This window comes from Tyto alba, unplaced genomic scaffold (genome assembly GCF_018691265.1).
Source record: "Tyto alba isolate M040663 unplaced genomic scaffold, T.alba_DEE_v4.0 Super-Scaffold_12, whole genome shotgun sequence".
Classification (NCBI taxonomy): Eukaryota; Metazoa; Chordata; class Aves; order Strigiformes; family Tytonidae; genus Tyto; species Tyto alba.
The window spans coordinates 5,188,993-5,203,922 of record NW_024881274.1 but is presented as its reverse complement, the minus strand read 5'-3'; the positions used below and the strand labels follow the sequence as shown (position 1 = coordinate 5,203,922).

At 66.2% G+C, this 14,930-nt stretch overlaps 1 protein-coding gene across 4 annotated transcripts; it reads left to right on the top strand.

The window, feature by feature from the left end:
* Nucleotides 1–4,807: 4,807 nt before the first annotated feature.
* On the top strand, nucleotides 4,808–14,501 carry TBX21 (T-box transcription factor 21). 4 transcript variants are annotated; one of them, XM_042787061.1, is made up of 6 exons: nucleotides 4,808–5,404; nucleotides 12,141–12,274; nucleotides 12,400–12,521; nucleotides 12,631–12,789; nucleotides 13,587–13,648; nucleotides 13,758–14,501. In XM_042787061.1, exons 1-6 carry the CDS (start codon nucleotides 4,941–4,943, stop codon nucleotides 14,404–14,406), a joined length of 1,590 nt encoding a protein of 529 aa, XP_042642995.1. In that variant the 5' UTR covers nucleotides 4,808–4,940; the 3' UTR covers nucleotides 14,407–14,501. The 4 variants fall into 4 exon arrangements, with proteins under 4 accessions (XP_042642995.1, XP_042642994.1, XP_042642996.1 ...); XM_042787060.1 differs by having other exon boundaries at nucleotides 12,120–12,274; XM_042787062.1 differs by lacking the exon at nucleotides 4,808–5,404 and adding an exon at nucleotides 9,861–10,150 and having other exon boundaries at nucleotides 12,120–12,274.
* Nucleotides 14,502–14,930: the final 429 nt, after the last annotated feature.

The following is a 14,930-nucleotide window of genomic DNA, read 5'->3' as shown; positions in this document are numbered from 1 at the left end:
CCCCCCCCACACACACACTCTCCTCCTTCCTCCCAGGCCCCCCCCACACTTCATGGGGTTCCCCCCCAGAACGGGGCTGCCGAAGGGCCGGGGTGGAGCACGGCGGCCACAGGGTGGTTTGAGGCAGGAAGGAGGAGGGTGACGGTGTTGGGGTGCAGGGTGGGGAGCAGCGGCGTGGGGAGGGTTTGGGGGGGGTGGGGGGCGGGGCTGGGACCCACTGCGGTGGGGGCTGAGCACCCCCAAACCAGCCACTGGCACTGCCCCGTTCCCCTACTCCTCACCGCAACTCAATTTCCCCTGCCCGCCCTGACTCATGGGACACTGCTGGTGGCAAGGGACCTGGTTACACTTTCGGGGGGGCTGGGAGGGGGGGACACAGGATGCCTGGGGTGCCCTGACTGTGGGACAGCTGGGTTGGGGGTGCAGGAAGGGGGTTTTGCAGGGTGGGAACCCAGGCAGGCTCTCGGTGGGGGGGCGGCTCAGCAGCATCTCTGCGCTCCGGGGTGCAGCAAAGGGAGACCAGGGCTGTGTCTCCATCTCCCCCCCCGCCCCCTTCCCCTGCCAGCCCCTGGGCTGCAAAGCACCCAGGACTGGATGCAACCAGGTGCAGGATGCGGCCCCGGGGGGGGGCGGGAGGGGGGGGGGGGGGGCTGCGCTGGGGGTCCCCCGGGTGGGTGGCAGGTGGCCGGCTCGGCCCCGGCCGCGCTGCGGTTTGCATTCATGCCTCCACGAACTTCTCAGCACCGCGCTGCCTTCGAGCAGCAGCGAGATGCAAATTCCTCCGGGGTGGGGGGAGTATTTTTGTTTTTCCCGGAGACCAAATTTAGCCCCGTGGGTGCCTGGGTGCCTGGGTGCCTTCGCACTCGTTTTAATAATGAAAACAGGAACAATGCCGTTTACTAAGAAAATAACCCCCAAGTTTCCCCTCAGTCCCCAGCCGCCAAATTCCTGCCGGAAAAGCAAATCCCTGCAGCAGCAGCACCGGCACCTGCCTGGGGTCTGGGCTGGAGGGTGGTGTGGGGACAGCGGGGCTTGGGGACAACGGGGGCTTGGGGACAGCAGGGTGTGGGCTTGCTCTCTGATGGGGACTGGCTCCTGCCCAGTGCCTCTGCCGAGGATTTGGTCCTGGGGTCAGCCGGGCCGATGTCCAGGAGCGAAGAGATGCAGGATGGAGATATGTCGCAGAGGTGACACGGAGCAGGGGGTCTTCAGGATAATCCCCCCCCCTGCAAAGGCGCTGACCCCCAGCTGGAGCTGGCGACCCCAGGGACGGGGATATTCGATCCTGCAGCTGCGGGAGGAGAAACTGAGGCACAGGGCGATGCCGGGGCTCGGCTCAACCCCGGGTTGGGCTTTTGGTGGGCTGGAAGCCCTGCCGGGGACGGGCGCGGGCTCGACGCTGCGGCTGGTTCGGGGAGGGATGTGGCCCGTGGGGCAGAGCCTGCGAGGCGGCAAGCGCGGCCCCGGCCCGTGGGGCGTATCCTGCAACGCGAGCTGCTTCCTCCCCGGCCCCGCTGCAGGCGCTGGCGTTTCGGCGAGTGCCGGAAACCAGACGAGTGGCCAGGAGGGACCAGGCACAGGGGGCACAGGCTGCCGCCCTCGGCTGCCAGCCCCAAGCTCTCAGGGATGCTCGGATGTGCAAAGTGCCGTGTTGCATCAGCCACCGGCAGAGGGGAAACTGAGGCACGGGGCTCGAAGCGGGGGGGGGGGGAATTTGGCCCCGAGGAGGTCCCCGGGGCTCCAGGCCTCTGGGAAGGGCCCTGCAGGCGATGATGCTCAGCCAGCTTTGCTGCCGCAGAGCTGCTGCCCGGCTGTAGGGAAGTTTGGATCCAAAATCCTGGTGCTCCCTCGCCGTGGAGGGCTGAGCTCAGGCAATTTGGCACCAAAATCCTGGTGCTCCCTCGCCATGGAGGGCTGAGCTCAGGCCGTTTGGCACCGAGACTGTCCCATCCCAAGGGACATCGTGTCAGAGGGCCCCAAGCCTGAATCCCCGGGCTGAGGATGCCCCAGAGTGTCCCCGTCACCGGCAGATGGGGCCGCCGGGGGCTGTTCAAGGTGACGGTCAGGACACGGCTCCCCGCTCTCCTCTCCCTCCTGGCCCTGAGCGAGTCCTCCCTGCGCAGGGACACTTGTGACAACCATCGCCCCAGGAGTCCTGCTGTGTCTCCCAGGGAGGGCAGTGTCCCCCGGTGTCACTTTACCATGGCGGGGGGGGGGAAACACTTCAAGGACATGACATTCTGGGGACAGAGCCACGCTCCTTCCCCCACCCTGCCCAACCCCCCTGTTGGCACCATCCGGGACCGGGACCCCCAGGGGCGAGGGGGGGACATGGGGTGGCGGTGGCAGGTCCCCAGCCATGGGTGCAGCGGGGATGCTCATGAGCCCGACACCCATCTGCGCGGCCGCGACGGCTGATCTCGCGGCGGGGGGGGGGGTGTGCCTGTGAATTTATCCTCGCCGGCGATGGTATAACAGGAATGAATTAGCACGTCGTGACGTCAGGGAGCACATGTGCTGCAGCACTTGCTTCCCCCCCCCCATTAATGAGTTGCTCCCCTCCATCCATAACACTCCTCTGGCCTTTATTTTTCCTCGTATAAACATTTTCTGGAAATTTCCTTGTTTTCCTTCTTTTTCTCAGCGGGGGGATTCCTGCCTGGGTCGGGGGGGGGGGGTGGGGTGGCAGTGCCTTTGGCAGCCCAGGGGTGCCCGGGGATGGGGGGGGGACACACAGCTGCCATGCTCTGCCCTGGACATGGGTGTCACGCACAGGGGGGGTGTCCAAGCGTGTCTGAGTGTGTGCACACCCCAGACCAGGGGTGAGCATGGGGGGCGGGGGGGGGGCTGCCCCCACTACAAACACCTCCCCACACCCTCCCCCTGCTGCCACATGCCACCAAACCAGCCCCTCTTCCCCACTAACTCCGGGGGATTAGGGGCTGGGAGGAGCTGGCAGGGAGCCGGAAAGGCAGAGGGGGAGTGGGGGATTGTCAGCGGGGGGGGGGGGGGCTTTGCATAGAGATTGAAGCCCGGGGACCCCTCTGAACAATGACACCGGTGAAAAGCTGGCACGAATGGCTGCTAAGCTGCGTCTGATGGGCCAATACACAACCTCCTGCGAGAGACCACTCACCGTGGGGACATGGGGGTCCTGTCCATCTGCCCCCCACGGCCTGGCCACGGTCCCCACCCCACGCATCCTTAACTCCCCATTTCCTCCTGCCCCACAGCCGGATCTCTCTGTGGGGGAAGCAGAGCTGTCCCCATCCCTGTCCCCATCCCTGTCCCCATCCGCTCTCGCTGCCCCCCCAGCAGCATCATCACTTGCGACCCCGGGACCCCATGGCCCAGAGAATTTAGAGTTGAGTTTGGTAGAGACCCACATATGCCCCTTTCTCCCACCCCCCCCCGACACGTCTCCATCCCTGGGGGGGTCCCGCAGGCATGGGGAAGACTGGACATGTCTCTGCATCCAGGGGCCGAGCCTGGACCCCAGAAAAGGGACACGTGGGCTGGTGGCAGTGACACTCATCCTTTTGTGTGGTGTGATAGCGATGGGTGTGGGTGTGGCAACCAGCCGTCCCCCACCTTTCCGCGACACTGCCCCACCGGGAATGGAAATTATTTTGACGGGTGCTGAGCTGGGGATCTGCCAAGGGAAGTGGCCCCTCCAGAGCAAAATGCCTTCGTGGTGGCTTCAGGGGACACAGGGACATCCCCTGGCGTAGCGGGGTCAAGGGCAGATGCTGAGGGGGGGGCCTGGCCTCGGGGTGGGCATGGGAGTGGGCACAGAGGGTGGGCACAGCTCGTCTGAGCTCCCCGGGGAGCTCAGAGCACCCCAAATCCAGCAGAAGGGGAAGGAGGGCAAGAACAGGATGAGCCCTGGTCCCCCAGCGCTCGCCAGCCCAAGTCACCTCCCGTGTCTGCTGTGACACCAGGCTGCGCAGGGGGGACCCAAAATATCGGGTACCTAAGACCCACACAGAGTCTGGGGGCTGCCCCGGTCTCCCCAGGGGGGAAGCACCCCCGCACAGGGCCCACCCAGCACCCACGGGCAAGCAGGCTAGTTAATGGATTAATTAAGTGTCCTGTGAGGAGTGGGGACAGGGTGTTAACTGGCCCCCAGTGCCCTGTGTCACCCCAGAGCCCCAAAACACAGGCAGGAGCGTGGCCCCCCGGTCCCTCCATGCTCTGTCCCCGTGTGTCCCCTCCATGTCCCTGTCCCCTCTCGTGTCCCCACCCCTGCCAGTGTCCCACGGCGCCCGGCTCCTCCCCTGTCCCCCCCATCCCCTCCCACCTTCCCCAGTGCCCCACGTCCCCACGTGTCCCCCATCCCCTCCCACGTCCCTGCACCCTCTCAAGAGCCTCTCCCCGCGTGTCCGGGCCCCGCGTGTCCCTCTCCCCGCCTCCCGGCCCGCCCCCCCCCGCGTGTTGGGGGGTGTGGTGGTGTGTGTGGGTGGGTGGTTTGGCGGAGGAGGGGGGGGGGGGGAGGCGGAGCTCCCGGAGCGGAGCCGCTTCTTTGGATAAGAGGCGCGGGGCCACGGGGATGGGCAGGTGGAGCGTGTGAGGGCACCGGCAGCGGCACCGGCAGCAGCGGGGCAGGGCGGGCCCCCCCCCCCCCCCCCCCCCCCCCGCCCCGCCGACACCCCTCCTCCCTCCGACGGCACTTTTGGGGGCTTTCCAGGTGTTTGGGGTTTTTGCCGCTTTTTTTTTTTCTCTTTCTTTTTTTTTTTTTTTTTTTTTTTTTTTGCCTCCCTCCCCCTTGGCTTGCCCCGTCTCCCCCCCCACCCCCACCCCATCCGGGGTCACCGGGCATGGAGGGGCCTCCGGGAGCCCGGCGAGGCGGGACCCGCTGAAACGCGCCCGGCTCCGGGGCCCGGGGCCGCCGGCGGGACCCGCATGAGCGGCTGAGCGGGGCCGGTGCCCCCCGCCCGTCCATGGGCGCGCTGGAGCCGGGCACCGGAGCCCCCCGCCCCGCCGCCCCCATGCTCAGCGGCACCTCCAGCTTCTCCAAGGAGCCGCTGGGCCCCCGGGATGCTGCCACCTACTACGGTGATGGAGGGGGACCGGAACCGGGAGCCCCCCCGCTACCCTACGGTGCTCCCGGTAGTTTCTGCGGTCGGTTTCTGGGACCGTGCCCGCCTTACCGGGCACCGCCGCCTCCCGCCGCTGCGCCGGTCGAGGGTTACGCGGTGGAGGGTTACGCGAGCGCGGAGCTTTACGCGGGGGCGGAGGGCGCTTACCCCCCCGGGGCCGCGCCGTTGTGCCCCCGCGCCGGGCCGCTCTGCGCCCTGCCCGGGTACCGGGCGGCCGGTAAGGTGCAGGTGATGCTCAACAATTACCCGCTCTGGGCCAAGTTCCACAAGCACCAGACCGAGATGATCATCACCAAGCAGGGCAGGTGAGCCGGAGAACCGGGGGGGGGGGGCGGGGGGGGGCAACGGAGGTTAAGGGGGAGGCAGAGGGGGGAGTACCGGGATAGGCACCGGCAGCGATACCGGGACCAGCACAGGCATCGGGGAGCAGCGGGTGGGGGTCCAGTGTGGGCAGGGATACAGATAGGGTGGTGGTACTGGGGGATGCTGGCAGTGGGGGTGTGAAGAGGGGTGCAGGCTTAGGGGGGGCTGCGGGGTGGGCAGGGGGCGGTGAGGGGCTGGAGGTTCTTGCCTTGTCTCCCCAAAAGGCTTGGAGGTGTGGGAGGTGTGTGTGTGTGGGGGGGGATGTAAGAAGGGATCCCCACCCCTGTGGGTTTGGGGGTGACGGCTGTCTGTGCAAAGGAAAAAAAAAGTGGGGGAGCAAAGCAGATCAGACCCACCCCCCCCCCAGCCCCAGGTCTTGTTTTCTAGGGGAATTTGTTTTCTAGGGGAACTGAGGCTTGTTGGAAGGAGAGGGGGGGTCTGGGGGGTGTCCCTACCTGTGTCAGAGTGGGAGAGTGGGGTCTGGACCTCCCGTGTCCGGGCAGGGTTTGTTGTGCCAGGAAGCTGATGGAGATGGTGCCGGAGGCCGCGTTTATCTGGCCTCGACCCACGGGCCGGATCCAGAGCTCAGCGCTGCAACAAGTAGTGAGAGCCCAGTGCCACCCCACAAGCACAGCGGGTGGGTGGGTGACACCCGCTCTACTTGCTGTCCTCCCTCCGGGGTGCAAATCCCCCCCACACACACCTTGTTGCTCTGTGGGGCAGGCGGAGGCTGGGTGCCCCCCATATGCCTGGGGAGCATTTTGGCAACATCCTGGGTGTTGAAAGGAGCGTTGGTGACACCACAGCCGGGAACCTGCTGTCCCTTCCGTGCTGTCACCCACTCGGGGTGTTCGCAGGCTGTGGGTTCCTGGGAGTGGGGCAGGGTTGGGGGGTATGGGGGGGGGTTAAAGTCCACCCCATCCCTGCCAACACCCCTGCCTGCAGGGTCTGGAGGGGTCTGGTGAGATATGGGTCCTGGGGGGCTGTGGAGTCACCTCGATTTAGAGCAAGTGGAAATGCTGGTGCCTATCCTGAGCCCGTCCTTCAGCCCCATGCTGGGGTGATGTGGGGGGGGGGACCCGGGCAGTTTGGGGGGTCTCAGTGGGATCACGCTGTGGTGAGCAGGGGAGCGTGAGCGTGGTGGGGCCAGACACGGGGCTCAGCCTCCTCCGGATCAGGCTCAGGGGCTGCAGTGGCTCCTGAAAATCTGTGGCAAGAGGGTGACGGGGCAGCTGGCAGAGACACCCCCCCCCCCCTCCACTGCTGCCATCTCCCTGCCCGGGGTGGTCCCTTTCTGCCTAGCACGGGGGCTGCCGGCAGCGATTCTCCGCTCCCTCTCCCCTTCCCTCCCTCGGCCGAGACAGACGGTGTCACTTCGATGCTGAGACCAACCTGCTTAATGTGTTGGAAGTCTAAACACGTTAGGGCCGCTTGGTTTGCCACGGCCGTTCCCAGGCCTGCTCCCCCCGCCGGGCTTGGGGCCGCTCGGCAGCAAACCGGCACCGTCACGGCATCGGCCGAGGGGGTGGCGAGGGTGTTGGGCCCCCACAAATTGTTTGTCACCCGCCATTGTTCAGATCCTACAGGAACCCACTTAAATTCACCCTGTTGCTTTTCCTCCTCTCTTTCCCCAGCCGTCGTGGCAGGTGCTGGGGCAGTGCCCATCCCTGCTGCGTCGGGGCGGCTCAGGATCTGGTGCTGAGGGTCTGGTGCCCCCTGAGATCCCTTCCTCCCTGCCCCGCCGCACGTCCAGGCACTGCAGCCAGCTCCCAGCTTGAAGCCAGGCGATTTTGGGGCTCTTTTTCCCAGCTCTATCCCCCGACGACAGCTCTGCAGAGGGGCTGGGGGCTGGGGGGGGGTGGGATGTGGGATGTGCTCTGTGCCGGTGGGGGCTCACAGCAAACCCAGCCCGGGGATTCGTCAAACGCAGAGCCACAAAACATCCGTTTCCCCCAACCCCGAGCTGCTTTTGCAAAAATCTGTGTGCAGGGCCAGGCTGCAGCGCTGCTGAGACACAGGAAAAACCCCCAAAGCAGGGGTTCGAGGAGGACGTGTACCCCGAAACAGGCACCCACTGGGCTGGGGACCTCTGGGACAGGGCAGGGGACGTGTCCCGTCCTGCTGGCAGTGTCCCTGGGGTGCAGCCTTCTGTGTCCCCACGGAGAGGGGCTGAAGCCGGGTGGGAGACAGCAGCACCGGGGCGAACCTAGGTGGGTTCTGGGATTTACCCCCCAGCACCTTCCCTGCCCGCTCCTGCCCCTCTGACACACCACCGGCCTGTGCCATCCCACGCTGTTCCGTGCCCACACAGCCCCAGCAAAAATAATTTCCTGCCGGTTTCCCACGCGGGTCCCCATCCCTCCTCCACCCGCCGCAGCTCTCGGGGTTCAGCCAGGGCAGGATTTCTGCGGAAACCCCCAAGGACTCACCATCACCCCGGCTGCGAAGGGCCTGGGGAATTCCTGCCATGGGTTTCTGCTGCGAAGCCAGGGCTGGCTTTGCCTTTTGGGGGGACGCAGCGTCTGGCTTTGCATTTGGGGACACAAGGGATGGCGTTGCCTTTGGAGAGGAGGCTGGGGATGGCTTTGCACTTGAGGGACACAGGGGCTGGTGCTGCCTTTTTGGGGGGGGACGCAGGGGACGGCTTTGGGGATACAAGGGCTGGGTTTGCATTTGGCAAACACTAGGGTTGGCTTTGGCTTGAGAGGTGCCGGGTGTGGCCGTGCATTTGGGGGGAGCACAAGGGCTGGCTTTGCCATTTTCGGGGTGACTTGGGGATGGTTTGCCCAGGCCAGCGGCTGCTGTTCCGGACCCAGTGCCTGGGTGGCAGCTCTGTGGGGTTGGAAGCAATGGTGCAGCCGTGCTGGGCCGTGCAGCCATGTCATGCCATGCAACTGTGCCGCGCAGCCGTGCTGGGCCATGAAACCATGTCATGCCACGCAGCCGTGCTGTGCCGTGCATCTGTGCCATGAAGCTGTGCCATACAGCCACGCTGTGCTGTGCAGCCGTGTTGTGCCATGCAGCTCTGCTGTGCCATGCAGCCACGCCGTGCAGCTGTGCCGTGCCGTGCCACGCAGCCGTGCTGTGCCATGCAGCCGTGCCATGTGGCCATGCCATGCTGTGCAGCCGTGCTGTGCCGTGCCATGCAGCCGTGCAGCCATGCCCACACATGCAGCTGTGCCCTGTGCCTATGCCATGCCGTGCAGCTGTGCAACGCAGCCACGCAGCACTGGGCAGCTGTGCCATGTCACCGTGCCAGGCTGAGCAGACATGCCGTGCAACCACGCAGCTGGGCAGCGCGGCCACACGGCACCATGTCACCGTGCCATGCCGTGTCACCGTGCCATGCCGTGTCACCGTGCCATGCCCTGTCACTGTGCCATGCCGTGTCACCGTGCCATGCAGCCGGGCATTGGGGATGGGGGGCAGGTGGAAGATCGGAGGGGGCTGCGCCGATCGCTGCCACAGCCGTGGTTCCTGCGGCTGCTGGGGCTGGGGCGTGCTGGGTTGTTACTGGGAGAGGAGGCGGCTCAGGAAGCCGGCAGCCCCCCCCCCAGTGCGCTGCCGGGGGGGCAGGCTGGGCTGCGCGGGGGCGGCACCACTGTCTGGGGGGGTGGGGGTTGCGCTCCCAGCCCCGGGCAGGTTTGCAGGCAGCTGGCCCCCAGATTTCCCTTCCACCTGAGTTCATCCCGGACCCCCTGTCCCTGCTCCTTGTGCCCCCCTGACCCCAGTGTCCCCAGGGTCCCATGTCACCTAGCATCCTCTTGACACCCATGTCCCCTGGATGTGCTGGTGTACCCCCAGCTCCCCGTGTCCCCTGGCTCCATGCCACGACGCCCCATCCTCCCCCCACAACCCCTACAAGTCAAAAGGTTCATTCAGGGACAAACCTCGGGGCAGCCTGAGATCCAGAAGCTCCTTCCAGAGCCCCAGAAACAAACGTGCAAAGGGAGGGAAACCAGAGGTACCCACTGTTTTTTTTTTTGAGGTGTGTGGTGTTGGAGGGGGGGTGTGAGATGGCCAGAGCATCCTGCACCCCACCATGGCACTGCCTGCAGGGACCAAACCCAGTGGAACCAAGTCCTGCCCGAGCAGCAGCCCCGGGACCTCAAGTGCTGGGGGATTTAAAAATAAAACGCGAGGCGTGCATGGTTTCGGGTCTTACCCCCACCTTCCCGTGCCCCGGCCGAGCCCTGCGGTTTGCACCACGGCAGCATTTGAGCTGTAACCCTCTCTCTGCTCCGCCAGCAGCGAGAGGCTTGGGGAGCCGGGGAGCCAGCGGTATCAGAGCGAGCAAGGTGCAAAAAAAAAAAAAACAAAAAACAAAAACAAAAACCAACAAACCAAAAAAAAAAAAAAAACCAACCCAACAAAAAACAAAACCAAACAGAAAAAGACTGTTTTCTTCCTCCCTGCTCCTTGCAGCAGCTCGGGGCTGGTGCAACACCCAGCCTGGCTGCTTGCCCCCGGCCCAGCCATCACCCCGGCTCGCCGGTGTGCTGGGAGCTGGTGGCGGCGAAGGCTTCGGTACCCGGAGCGCGGCAGCAGCGAGACATCGCCCTGTGAGAGCTCGGCGGGGGCTCGGAGGCAGCGCAGCCCCTCGCTGCCGCCCTTTGATGTGGCTGCAGTTTTTATCAGTGGCGGGAACCACCTTCCCTCGACACGGCCGCGTCTCGCTCGCTCCGGAGGTGTGAGCCCCAGGGGAGCCACGGCGGGGGCGGGGGGGGGTGGTGGTGTGTGTGTGTGACTGCTTTCGGTGCACCAGCAACGGGGCCTGAGAGGGCTTGGCCGGACCCCGGTGTACCTGGGATGCTCGGGGCCACCGACCAGCCTGGCCCTGGGGAGCACGTGTGCAGCTCTTTGCCACGAGCGCTGTTTTCTTTTTCTTTTCCCCGCTCTCTCGCAAGGGCAATTTTGAGTCAGCGGCGCCCGGCGCGGGCTACGCGCGCTCTTTCCACCGCTCTTGGGTTCCCCGGTGCCGCGGCACTGCCCAAACTGTGCTTCCTGCCGGGGCCCACGGCCGATCCCCCACACTCCTGCCCCAGCACCCGGAGCTGCCTCTTGCTTTGCTCCTCGCCCGTTTCAGCCCTCCCGGCCCCCAGCCCCCCCAAGCTGGTGCATCTTGCCATCCCGGTCATGAGCTCGAAGGTCTCTGCCTTGGGGCTGGTGGGAAACGCTGGGGGCTGGGGTGGCCAGGGGCAGGCAGGGCACCCCCTTCCCATGTAACACAGCCCCCCCCTCCCAGCCCCCTGCCACGGGTGAATCCTGCCAGTGGGCAGCCCCGCTGCCGGCTCCATCCCTTGCTCCTGCCGGGATGATGTGGCTCTGGGGAGCAGCCCACAAACCTGGCCCAGACATTGGGGTTCCCTCCTGGCATAGGGGGAGGCAGAAGCCCCCAGCCCCACACAGGACCCCCTCGGCCAGGCAAGGCTCTCCGGGACCTTTTCAGAAAAGCCCTGGCACCCGCTTTATGAGAAACACCAGCATTTCGAGGAAACGGGGAGGGGAGGGTGAACCCAGCCCCCCCACCCTGCTGCCAACTGCCCCCCCCAACTTCACCCACTGGGCACCAGCAGATGGGAAGCAGCACAGCCCACAGAGGGGGGGGGAGAGGAGGGGACTGAGGGTGTGCGGGGCTGCATCCCCCCCCCCCCCCCAACCCTCTTTCTCCACGGGGGTCAGGATAGATTTCCCCATCGGCTCATGTGTGTCTCACCCAGGCAAAGCTGGGAGGAGGGCTGAGGGCCCCCCGTGTCGCTCATGTTGTTCTGGGGGTGTGGGGGGGTGGGTGTCCAGTCTGCTCGCCGCCAGAGATAGCTCGTTAATGTGGGTGACACTAATGGGGTGGCCGGGCAGCGGGGCTGGGGCTGCTGGTAGTGCTGGTGTTGGGGCTGATTTCAGCTCCGGCTGCTGAAAGCCAAAATTCCAGCGGGTGCTGAAACGCCGAGGTCAAAGATCCGAGCTCTGACTTGGGGGGGGGAGTGTGGGGGGCTGGGGGCTGAACCAGCTCCCCCAGCCACTGCTCAAGGCCCCGCTGCAAACCTGGGCCGGCAACTGGGGCTACTGGGGTCAGCGATGGTAGAGGAGGGACTGACCTTAGAGGGTCAGATCTGCCACCTCAGGGCTGGGATTTGGAGCCGTTGCCCCCTCCCTGGGTGCAGGGAGAGAATGGGGTGCAGCCTCATGTGTGTGTGTGTGGGGGGGGGGGGGGGTTGGGGGGGTGGAAGCTGCAGCCCCACGGCTGCAGGGTCCCCCCCAAGCCGTCCCATCCTGTCCCCTTCCTGCCCTTGGCGCAGGCTGGCGCCCAGCCCAAAATAGCAGCGGTGTTGGTTTCCGATCCGGAAGGTGCTTGGGGAGGGGGAGGAAGATGCCAGGCCAGGGAGGGGGGGGGGGAATCAGCCCCGAGAGCATCCCCCAGCTGCTGGGGTCAGTCAGCTCCTCACGGGCACCCAGCCGGGCATGAGAAGGTGCGGGGGGGGTGGGGGGGGGGTGGTGGCAGGCATCACACTGCCTCAGTTTCCCCATCACCACTCTGCAAAGCAGAGCCGCCCCTCCTTTCCTCCCCGTGCAGCCCTTGGTGCCAGCGGTTGAGCTGGGGAGGGGGGGGTGAGGGGGGGGGGGGAGGTGACGGTGTCTGCGCCTCTGTCCCCTCCCCAGGCGCATGTTCCCGTTCCTCAGCTTCAACCTCTCGGGGCTCAACCCCGTGGCCCACTACAGCGTCTGCGTGGACGTGGTGCTGGTGGACCAGCATCACTGGCGCTACCAGGGCGGCAAGTGGGTGCAGTGCGGCAAAGCCGAGGGCAACATGCCAGGTACGGGGCCTATCCCCCCCCCCCCTTTTCCCCATCCCCTTCCTCACCCTCCTCATGGTGCCAGGCGGGGGGGGGGGGGGGGGGGTAACCCCCATCCCTGCTTCCCCCCATTTCTCTTTCCCCAGGGAACCGCCTCTACCTGCACCCCGACTCGCCCAACACGGGTGCCCACTGGATGCGGCAGGAGGTTTCCTTCGGGAAGCTGAAGCTCACCAACAACAAGGGCGCTTCCAACAACGTCGGCCAGGTAAAGGTCCTACCGCCGTGCCAGGTCCCCCCATGTGTGTCCCCCCTCCACCACTGCCACCCCCCAACCGCTCGCTGACCACACACCCCCACACCCCACACCCCCCCAGATGATCGTGCTGCAGTCGCTGCACAAGTACCAGCCCCGGCTGCACGTGACGGAGGTGAAGGAGGGCGAGGGCGAGGAGGTGTACCCCTCCCCGCACACCCACACCTTCGCCTTCCCTGAGACCCAGTTCATCGCCGTCACGGCCTACCAGAACGCCGACGTGAGTACAAAACCCACCCCCCCACCCCCCCACCCCCCCCCAGTCCCTAGCATGGGGGGGTAACCCCCCCCCAAATAGCCCCCTCAGCGCCACAGGAATCCCAGCAACACCCCCAGCATCCTCCCAGGGCCGCAGAAACCGCTGCTACACCCCAGTATCACCCCAGCAACCCCCCTCAGAGTAGCCCCTGGTAACACACCCCCCCTTGCCCCTGCACTCTCTAAGGTCCCCAGCATCAGAGAAACCCCAATGTCACCCCCCAATCCTCCCCCTCTGCCAACACCACCTGTCCGCAGCATCTCCACAACCCCCTGGTACCCCCCTGCATCCCCTCAGCATCCCAGTACCCCCCCTGAATCCTTTCAGCATCCCAGTAGCACCCCCAACACCTCCCTGCATCCCCTCAGCATCCCAGTACCCCCCCCGAATCCTTTCAGCATCCCAGTAGCCCCCCCAATACCCTCTTGCATCCCCTCAGCATCCCAGTACCCCCCCAAATCCCTTCAGCATCCCAGTAGCCCCCCCCAATACCCCCCTGCATCCCCTCAGCATCCCAGCACCCTGCAATGTCCCCCCAGCACCCCATCAGCATCTCAGCAATCACCCCAGTCGTGTCCCACCCCACCCCGGCACAACCTGCCCCCCCCCCAGCTGTGGCTGAGCCCCATGGGTGCTGGGGTGGGTGTCCTGTGACTCTGGTGGGGGCCACTTGAGGGAAAAGGGATGGGAGGGACACCCTGGGAGGGGGGGGAAGGTTGGAAGGCCCCCCAACTCTGTGCTCTGTGTGTCCCCCCCAGATCACCCAGCTGAAGATCGACCACAACCCCTTCGCCAAAGGCTTCCGGGATAACTTTGACTCGTGAGTGTCCCCCCACTCTCCTGCCACAGCCCTCCCCCCCAGGCCCCCCCCGCTGGCAGGAAGGCAGAGCCCCCCCCCCCCCCTCTACTCCCACCCTGTGTCCCCCCAGGATGTACACGGCCTCGGAGGGCGACCGCCTCACCCCATCTCCGCCGGACGGTCCCGGGTGCCAGCAGCTCCTGCCGACTCCCCGCTTCCAGCCCTTCCTGCCCGAGCAGTACCCGCTGCCCCCCGGGCGCTTCTTCGGCGGGGAGCGGGGGGCCCCGCTGCCCCTACCCCCCAAGGACCCCCCACGCTGGTACTTCACCCCCCCCCAGACACCCGCCGCCGGGGCGTTGGAGTACGGCGGCTACGAAGCGGGGTACGGGGGGGGCAAGCTGGTGCCCTACGGGGTGAAGCCCTTCGCCCTGCCGCCTGCCCCCCACCCTCCCCTCCCCTACTACCCCGAGGGGCCGGGGGGGTTCGGGGCAGCGGGGGGCTGGAGCCCCGGGCAATACGGCCCCAAGGGCGGCCCCGGGGCTCTGGGCTGGTACCGGGAGCCCCGGGAGGAAAAGGGGAAGGAGGCGGAGGGCTGGCCCCCCGAGCCCCCCGCCGCCGCCTCGGGTGACTCCTCGGACTCGGGGCTGTACGAGTGCAAGCGGCGGCGGGTGTCCCCGTACCCCTCCAGCGCCGAGAGCTCCCCCCCACCCCGCAACGGGGACATCTACGACAAGGACCCGGGTGCCGACGGCGGCTACTACGGCTTCTACGGCAACTGAGCCCCTCCCCGACAAGCACCCCGAGACCACGGGAGCTGGGCGCAAGGGGTCCTGTGCATCCCCCCACCCCCCCCCTCCCCATTTAACACCCATATCCTGGGAAGACTTGAGTGGAGGGGGGGGCTGCAGCCAGACAATCAGCCCCCGGTGCCACCCCGGTAGGGCCACGGGGATGAGTAGGGGATGGATGGGGAACGGGGGGTGCATTTTTTTTTTTTTTTTTTTTTTTGTCGTCGGTGGTTTTTAAGGGGGGGGGGTGTTAATGCTGAAGTATTTATTGAGCCCTGCCGTGCCCAGCATCGGGCCGCGGGCAGCAGCATATCTTGCAATAAAGGGGACGCTGTGGGGCACGGCTCTTTGCTCTCCTCTGCAGGCAGGCAGGAGGGAAACTGAGGCACCAAGGGGGGGGCTAAGGGACTTTTGCCACCCCCCCCCCCTCGCTGGGGGGGGACCCAGGTGTCCTGGGCTGAGCCCTGGGACCCGGTGGAGGTGGGGGGGAGCGTTTGGGGGAAATAAGCTCTCCG